The sequence below is a fragment of the Wyeomyia smithii genome, chromosome 3, assembly GCF_029784165.1.
Source record: "Wyeomyia smithii strain HCP4-BCI-WySm-NY-G18 chromosome 3, ASM2978416v1, whole genome shotgun sequence".
Lineage (NCBI taxonomy): Eukaryota > Metazoa > Arthropoda > Insecta > Diptera > Culicidae > Wyeomyia > Wyeomyia smithii.
Genome location: NC_073696.1, coordinates 61,876,209 through 61,885,183, shown reverse-complemented (window position 1 = coordinate 61,885,183; position 8,975 = coordinate 61,876,209). Strand labels below are relative to the sequence as shown.

At 38.6% G+C, this 8,975-nt stretch overlaps 2 protein-coding genes across 17 annotated transcripts in view; both read right to left on the bottom strand.

Annotated features, from left to right (window-relative positions):
- Positions 1–914: 914 nt before the first annotated feature.
- On the bottom strand, positions 915–7,697 carry LOC129728309 (uncharacterized). Its single transcript, XM_055686742.1, has 2 exons — positions 7,678–7,697; positions 915–6,944 (listed from the first exon to the last, which is right to left on the bottom strand). The coding sequence occupies exons 1-2, from the start codon at positions 7,695–7,697 to the stop codon at positions 3,167–3,169; spliced, it is 3,798 nt and encodes a 1,265-aa protein (XP_055542717.1). The 3' UTR covers positions 915–3,166.
- Positions 6,804–8,975, bottom strand: part of LOC129732233 (receptor-type tyrosine-protein phosphatase kappa) — a 191,279-nt gene continuing 189,107 nt past the window's right edge. For 15 of the 16 annotated variants that reach the window (XM_055692893.1, XM_055692894.1, XM_055692898.1 and 12 more), the window contains 5 exons: positions 8,712–8,933; positions 8,561–8,655; positions 7,971–8,106; positions 7,814–7,920; positions 6,804–6,944 (listed from right to left, as the gene is read on the bottom strand). In XM_055692893.1, coding sequence (XP_055548868.1) covers positions 7,840–7,920; positions 7,971–8,106; positions 8,561–8,655; positions 8,712–8,933 — 534 coding nt within the window. In that variant the 3' untranslated portion in view covers positions 6,804–6,944; positions 7,814–7,839. Of the gene's footprint in view, positions 6,945–7,106; positions 7,216–7,813; positions 7,921–7,970; positions 8,107–8,560; positions 8,656–8,711; positions 8,934–8,975 lie in introns of all 16 variants that reach the window. The other variant, XR_008729205.1, reaches the window with a different exon arrangement.

Here is an 8,975-nt window from a genome sequence, read left to right as displayed (position 1 = left end):
AAATAAAATCGACCAATCAGAGAGGGGCCATCCACATACCACGTGGACAGATTTTTAACGATTTTAGTCCTCCGTGGACAACTGCCCATATAAATTCTAAAAAAATTGTATGGACCGTGGACATTACCCAACCCCCCTCCCCCCCAAAGCTGTCCACGTGGTATGTGGAAGGCCCCAGAGGGCTTTTACTTTGACAGAGCTTTAAGTGATTTTTGGTTTCTTTTGTCACGTCCTGTCCTAGGTTTAAAGTAATATCTAGAGTGTAAACGATACTCGAAGATACAATAACAATTTTTCTTCACATGATCCTCCCCCATTTGCAAGAAGGGGGTCGGATTCTTGGGCAAGACACCGGTCTTGAATATACATAAATATTTCGCTTCAGTTATGAGTTATAATCATCGCGACTTCGATAAAGTTGATTCATTCAACATGTATTATGCCTTTGACATTGCATTTGGGATTAATTAAAGGATAAATTGTCCTATTCTGCAGGAAGTCAATGTGGTTTCTTCATCAAAGTTGCCGATGTTTCCAAACAAGAAATTGTCAAAATTGTTTGAATTAAAACATTTGTCATAGAATTGCCATACTTACGGCCGTTGCGGTCTGTTTCTAGAGCTCGTCTAACAGCATCTGAAGATTTTACCTGTACTAAATTTGCTTTAAACAACATACTGGCCAACACCCAAGCAAATCAAAAAAAAAAATTTGATTTCGAGAAAAAAAAAACAATCAAAAACATTGAAAGTTGAAAAAGAATATGATAATAAAACATGAACCTATTCAGTTATATGTAAAAATCTATAAAATATATGTTTATTTTTGAATTTTAACATCCATCTTTAAAAACAAAGTATCTGTAAAAAAACTATAAGTAAAATTCAAGTAATGATAAAATAAAACACCGACACTATTTTATATGATTTTTATTTGCTATAAAAATATTTTTTTATTTTTTTCACCTAATTATAAATGTAACAAAAGGAATTTTTCTTGTCAAGTTTTCTCCACTTTACTGTTTGTCCACCAATTAAAAATATATTTCTTCCTATTGAAAAAAAGTCCGGAGATCATCTTTGAAAATTTCAGTCAAACAGTCGTCCGGAACGAAATCTCATCAGCGGTTATGTTTTGTTTCATTTCTTATAGTATATATCGCGTGAGATTTGCTTTTTATTGTTACATATTTGCTTGCTTGATTACATTTGTTCTATAGAATTGATGCTGGGGTGGTTATGGGATCCACGGAAAAAAAAATTAAGCATCCTAGTGTGAAGTTTAACAATGGGATTTTGTTCTCTATTCATTTCGTCATATATAGTTCGAATTTGTGGTAAACATTAACAACTTTGACTATAGTGGAACTTGGGCAAACAACTGTTTCTGAAAACAAGCCTTTTCATAATCCAATAAACGCAGTATTTCCAATAATTCCTGGCATACTTAGGAAAACATTAAGGTACTTCACTCATGCCTATGGTACAAACAATATAAAACATTTAACAACAATAGTATATGTTTTGTATTTTAATCACCTTGACACAGTTTCAACATTAAATCATAACACCAATGGATATTTTTGATTCAAACAAACGGAATTTTAACCTCTACTGTATCCTACCCACTGTTTTTTTTTTCTGATTTTACAAATACAAACATGGACTTTACATGTTCTCCGCAGCTATAAAAGTTTCAGTGACAATCGTGACAACAATAATGGTGGATTGAAAACTCGGCGTCGTTTGCTCATTTTGGCTAGAAAGGATGTAAAATTCAATGTTTTAAAACAGCAGTTATTTAGCCGAAAAAGAGCAAACATTGGTTTTGGATTTTTCGGTATCAATAGCCTATTTTATTATATTAATGTACGCGTGTAAGTTGTATTGCTAATAGCAACAGTAGTTACTAATTCTAAAACAAGCTTTGGTCGATTTCTTATGAAGTAGTAACGATTAATTTTCTTGGATATGAAAAATGAAGTTGCTTGATACAGTCCAGATTTTTAATATAAGGCCATATTGAAGGAGACTAGTTCAATAATTGTTTAAAATGTTTATCGTATAAAATTGTAGTCATTACTGCAGAAAACTACAAGCTTGGTTGCAAGAGTACCGCTTCGTGGAAACGGTTGAAAGCTATTTATTAGATTATAAAAATATAGGTTTCTTCTTAAGATGGTAAAAAGTTAACTTTATTTTTTCACGTGTTTTTTTTTTATAATCTAATTAATGTCTGTATGACTATACCGTTTAAAATTGGATTTGAGCAAACAACACCGAGTTATGATGCTTTACTAGGTTTTGTTTTATATATATTACATTCAACAAATTAATAGCTATCGTCTTTTCATGACCGAATTTTCATTACAACAATTAACCATTGTTTTCTCATTGTATCACACTTTTGTTTTAATATTTTTTTTTGTTTCAACTACCACATGTCTAAAGGTAATATCAAATCAGTAGTTTACCTTGTTACGGAGAAATTCCCATTACTTTTCCTTTGCGTGTTTTTTTTTGTATAATGTTTCCTCTCATATCGGGTTTGAATACGTGATAAACTTTAAAAAATATATAGTAATCAATAAACAACAAATGGAATATGTGTATAAATTTATGTTACTTTTCCTATATGTTGTGAGAGTGTATATATAAAGTGTAAGTGATGGTGTGTACGTGTCGGTGTAGGCGTGTCCATGATGTACTGAATAGGGTTTGCTTAAATGTAGGATTTCAGAAAGAAGTGTTTTACACATTCTTTACAATTTAGTTTAGCTATTGAGTTTTAGAACATATTATCTTTTTCTGGTTTTAATTTACATGTTGTTGTTTTTTGTTTCATTTATAATTTCATGAACGCTACGATACTTCATTTGCACCTGTTTACACTATCACTCAAATGAGAGATGAGGCTTTTTACAATTGGGTACTACTACCTAGATGGAGCTGTTAGCATGTAGAGGAATTTATGAAATTTCGATTCGCTAGCTGTAGGTGCTGTTTATGATGGGTTAGATTTGCACAGTTTTGAACTGTATCCGCCATTCAGTCCTGACACTTATACTAACGATGAACGAAATAATGATGATCCGCAGTAAAAAATGTACAAAAATTGTCCACGTACGCTATATCGCTAGTTGTCTAATTACAGCGTTTCTTATCTTCTATAATGGAAAACATTTGGCTTTGTTCTTAAGGTTACCCAAGGATTGACTACGAGCTTTTCGCAAACGAACATCACCCACGGCTGCTGTCGCCGAGCCACCGGTCCGACCGTCGTCCGAAACGTTATGCTTATCTACTGTACATTTTTTATCTACAGCTACTGCTTTGGCACTCTCGTGTTCTGTTTTAGGTTGGTCCTTAACGTGTCTTGTAATGCTAATCTCATCAGCATCTAGGTTGATGGGCTCTAACTTTTGCATGGAGTAGCGAGTGGGGAGGTCTATTACCACCGCCGGTTTCGGATCCAACAGTTCGAGACAGGCTTGAACAACGTTCGGATCATCCTCGTCGTTATCGTTCTTTGGACTGCCAGAGTAGCTAGGGGCATGTGATTCGGTTTCTGCTCGCGAAAATAATAAATCAAATTCCTTTGTTATCTCGTTTGTGAAATCGGATATTGTCGGGTCAAGTCGATATGGTTCCTCATCCAGATCTATGATCGTGTATTCGCTGGTTGGCACATTTGCGTGATCTTGCGAATCTGGCTTCGAACTCGGGGGTGCTTCTTGAGGAAGCATTTCCGTATCAACTTCTTCGATCAGATGAGATTTCAGCATTTCATCTATGGTCTCATCTGAAACTGACCCGTCGGGAGTTAGGGTAAAGTCTTCAATGTTCCAATTTTTAATTTGTTTTATTTTTCCCGATCCACTGTGGGTGGCATTGGCTAGAGTTTCCTCGAAGATTTCACTCTTCAACGATAGACTTAGTCTCGAAGTGCTACAGCTATCTAGATTAACATTTTTAACTGTATCAAATGCGTAATCTGTTAACGTGGATTTGTTGAGCGTCCCGCTGGAATTACTAAGAAGCTCCAGTGAAACGGTCCGTTCTAGTGCTGTCAAGCAGTCCGACTTGAGAAAGTACGGATCTAGTGATGAGCTGGGTGCAATATTGTCTAGGTCAGCTTTTGAGTCCAAAATACTCTCTTTGGAACAGATTTTATAGATCGTCAGGGTTTCCTCGTCCTGATTACTGGTGTTATGTTGTTCTAACTTCATTGGCCCGGCTTCATAATGATCTTCAGCCGTGTCAAACTCATTATTAGTATGGTGGAAGAGGAAGTCACGAATGATTAACTTATTCGATTCATTTCGTGGCATTAGATATATTTCATCACAATCGGAATCTATTGCGGTTACCGCATCAATGATCGGTGGTTCCAGATTGCCATCGTCCAACTCCACTGCTTGCTCACATTGCTCTCGTTCGTCCTCATCTTGTTCTTCGAATCCATCATTCTCTTCCTCCACCTCCTCCTCTTCTTCTTCTTCTTCTTCCTCCTCTTCCCCCTCATATTCATCCTCTTCGTATTCATAATCCTCCACCACTGTGCCATCCTCTCGTATCAGATTGCCTCGATAATAGATGTTCTCAATGCTTAAATTTTCGATATCCTCCTCGTAATACTGCTCATCATACAGAAATTGGTTATAGTCTTCTACCTCATACACATTTTTCGGTTCCTCGTCCGGATAGCACGAGTCGTCATAACTATCTTCGTTCTCGTACAACGTATCGCTTCGAAAAGAAAACTTCGGCTCGCTTTTCTGTCGCAGCAGCTTGAAGTTCTTTCGTTTGTACTTGCGTATCGCTCCCAGATTTCGACTAGGATCATAATGGTCCGGATCTTCGTCTGTCCCGTAATCTGGTCGCAGGGTTTCGTGCTTGTACAGTCCACTAAACTCTCGAGAGCAAAACTTTTCATACAATTCCATGGCACTTAGCCGAACACTGCCGGTTGGGTTGTAAAACGCTTCGGACAGCGGTGACGTGGAGGTTGTTTCCAGGTTCAAACAAGCGGTGCTGTTTGTTTTGACGGATTTTTTCGTACACTTCACAGACTTCGTGCGGCAATAGCTAATTTCATTGCTCGATTTCGATTTATTCGGGGATATCTTCGAGTTGCCGTCGTTCGCGGTGCTGCTGCTGTTGGAGAACAGGAATTTTTTGCCTTTCAGGTTGAAAACATTGCTTTTCTTCGTGCCGAACAGGGAAGATTTAGACGAACTAATCGAAGCTTTCGACTGGGAATGACAAGACTTGACTGGAGATCTAGTGGCTTCTGTGTTCGTTTTCAGCGGGGATGACTTATCCTCAAAAAACATCGTCTCTTTGAAATTGGGTTTGCTTTTTTTATCGTAGAGCGCTGAAGTGCTGAACCGTTTGCACTTCAAAAGTTTATTCATTTTTTTGAAACGACCCAAGTTCTTCTCGAACAGGTGGCCAAATGGACCGTCTGTAGAGGTTGGCTTACCACCGTCTGAGGATGTTCCAAGCTCTAGCTCCGTTGGCCGTGCTATCGTTCGTCCCGCTGTCTGTTCTCCATTAATCGTTTTCTGTGAACCAGGAACTTCTAAACTTTTCGATCGTTCTGCTTCGGCTTTTACTTCATCAGTCTTTAGGGTATCCTTGCAGGAACTTCCACTCTCTTTCAATTCCTGCTCTTTCTCTTCGCGGATATCGAAGGTGTTTTCGTAGCTTTGGTTTTTCCACGTACTGTAGTCTGTGTGTCGCTTCCCAACTTCGTCCAAGGTATCGCTATCGCTTTTGTACTCTCGTTGGAGGTTATTCTTCAAGTGCATCTTGTAATCTGCTTCCATCTGTTCCAATTCCATAGTGTCGGAAAAAACGGTATCGATTTCGTCCGTAGAAATGTTTTTTGAACTTTCATCGGTCGATTTGTGCGTTTCCGACGACGGGTTACTGCTACGGTGCTCCGCGAATTCCCGCCGTTTGTCGTGAGTAGGGGTGTACTGTGAACTCGATAAACTAGATTCCTTCTCGTAGATGTTCCCTTTCAGAAACTCTGAGTCGGTGCGGACGATCTTTTTGGATTTACGCAGTATCGGTTTGCGCATATGCATTGGTGAATGCGACTGGTTGAGCTTCATTGTTCTACTATCTTCTAGGGAACGGTTTTTCGGAATAGTGTCGATCGTCTTTTGCGCGTTTTCGTTCAGGTCGGAATTACTATTAGATTTGATAATCTTCTCTACGCTAGAATAAACACTCGATTCTTTAGTTATGTAGGAACCCGTACTTAGGCTGCGACTTTTGGTGGCTTTCAGCTGATGCATCTGCTGCAGCACCAGCGGATGATGGGGTGGTAGATGATGATGGGGCGACAGGTGCATGATTTCAGTGCTCTGTTTCAACAGCATTGGACCGTTGCTAGGTCTAACGTTGAACAGTTGCTGTTTGTTTTCGGGTATGCCGACACCGGTATTCACAACGGGTCCAAATGCAGTGGTCGCTATGAAAGGTACTATTCCGGCGCCGATACCATCCGCTGCACTACCGATGGAAGTGGCGGCCACATTGTCACCAGTTTGGACAAAGAATTGGTTACCAATTATGCGCTCGTTCAGGTTCACCGTTTTCTGGCTAAGCCGCGAGATTTCGTTTGTGATGTCGAAGGTACCAACAGTTTTCAACCGATCCAGTCGGCCTCGGTGACACTTTCGCGGTGGGTCGTTACCGCCCAAACTGTACAGACGGCCTTTCTTTTTGCGCTCGCATATGCGGCCGTTTTTGTCGATAACAAACTTTTTGTCGTCAAACGATTGACAATGGTCGTAGGACTCTCCTCGCTGTAATTTTCTGATTGATTTTTCCACGATTACACGACCTGCGTTCGATAGTTCTTTGGAGAGCTCCACATTAGAGTTGTCGGGCGTCAGTGGTATGCTTTTGCCGCGGCCAAACTCAATAAACCTGGAAGTAATAAGTTCGTGTTTAAAAATGTTTTGTTTTGTTTGGTCATAATTTTGTAGTGCGATTATCATGAGAACTGAAACATATTTAAACTATCGATATATTGGGATTAGTAAAGTAACACCAATTAGTTTCAAACCCATATAAAACATTTGAACTTACCAAAATATTTATTTCAAATAAAATTATCAACTTTTTAACCAAGAAGGAGATAGAAAAAACCTTACAACAACAAACTCTGATTTAATGTTCGATGATTATGTTACAATACCTAGAAAATAATAAAGAATAGGGTAAATGCATAAAAACAAAGTTTGGAAAATAATTCAGTTAAATAATTGTTCGTTGTTATAAGCAATATTTTGCATAAATAGCAATAAATGGCAATCGAGTTCCGTGGAGAACAACCTAAGATCGTAGGGAGGGAAGGAGGTATTTATGGCAGAGATAATGATAATGGGTGTCTCATAGCATGTTCCTATATTGCTTCGAGTTTTGTGATTCATCTTCGTAAGTTGATCGTAATTCTCCAGCAAAAACCGTAGTTTAAAAAAAAGCAATGTTTGCAAAGCCAAATAAGTTTACATATTTGTGTATTTTCAGATCATCCTGGCAGTGAATGCTCAGCAAGTAACCTTTTGAGAATATTTTACTTTTTAATGTCTGCTTTAACAAGTAACATTCAGATAACAATGTAATTTTCCATTATTAACAAAGAGCTTTTCCGACTCACAAAACGTTGAAAAAAATCATCGTTGTTTTTCCTGTCTCAGATTTGAATGCAACTTGGCTGATATAAGTTGATTAGGGAAAATAAAATTTAAGAAGATTCTACTGTAAACACTAGCAACGAATAAAGTCGCACTCACCACAGATCATCGTGTAAATCGCATTCTCACTTCTTTTCCTTCAAGTCTTTATTTAAATAGTGTAGAACGTAGTGTAAAACTAAATCATAGCAGTATTTATACTCAGTCTGAAAAGGACAAATCAGTTAATGGTAAAACTAACACACGAAAGACCAACCATGTTATCCACCAGCTGAGGCCGGTGCCTTCGCACCGTCTTGACCGCTTGAAAAACGTCCACTTCGCCATGCTGGATGACCTGTTCGATGCACGCATTCGCAGCACAGTACACCCCCGCTCGACTACGGCCATCTCTGGAAGCAAAGAAAGAAAGTGAAGCGTGAGACGATTTGCATTTGTATTTGAACCCCACTCGAAGAGAGGTTGGCATCAAAAATTTATCGATTAGAAAAACCCTATAATCGAATCAAAGCAGCTTTCGGTGTTTATTTGGTTGATTTTGCAATCATTTGCATACATTCAGTCAAGCATATGTGAATCACTTATGGAAAATTTAAATCGTGTGACTTGGAAGGTACGCTTAGCAGCAGACATCTTCTTGCACTTTGTTCGACGTTAAACCAAGCGACCAATAGAATAATTTGAATAATTGAATCAATTTGAATATTGACTGCTCAACATTTACACATCAATTACGTTCCATGAAGCACGGAGAGATAGCACGGCAAATAAAGAAGGTCTGTATTTTCACTTCAAAATAAACATACACAATCAACTCCATTCTAAAATAATCTAACTATAACTTACGGTGAAACTACACAAACTGGGCCGTAGTCCGTTTTTTGCCTCCATCGTTCGACCATGTTCATTAGTTCCACTAGAGAGTTTGTCGATGTTGGCACCTAAAAGTGAGTTCAGTTGGATGATTCAAATCTACTTCGTTGACTCCTTATGGTACCTTATGTCCCATTGGCCAACATATCAGTTGAAAAAGTTGCACCGTTCTGGGAGGAGCTTTGACGCCGGCCATTAGTTCCGTCAGCGATATGACCTTTTTGTTGATCCGGAACATCCACGATTTTATGTTGGCGTAGTGATTATGCGAGATGTGATCGATCGTGAATACTGGACCGTACTTCTTCGAATGACGCCCTTCGGGCCAGCAGGAGGGATATTGTTGCTGTTGATGTCAATCGAAAGATCAATCATCTGGCAGAGGATA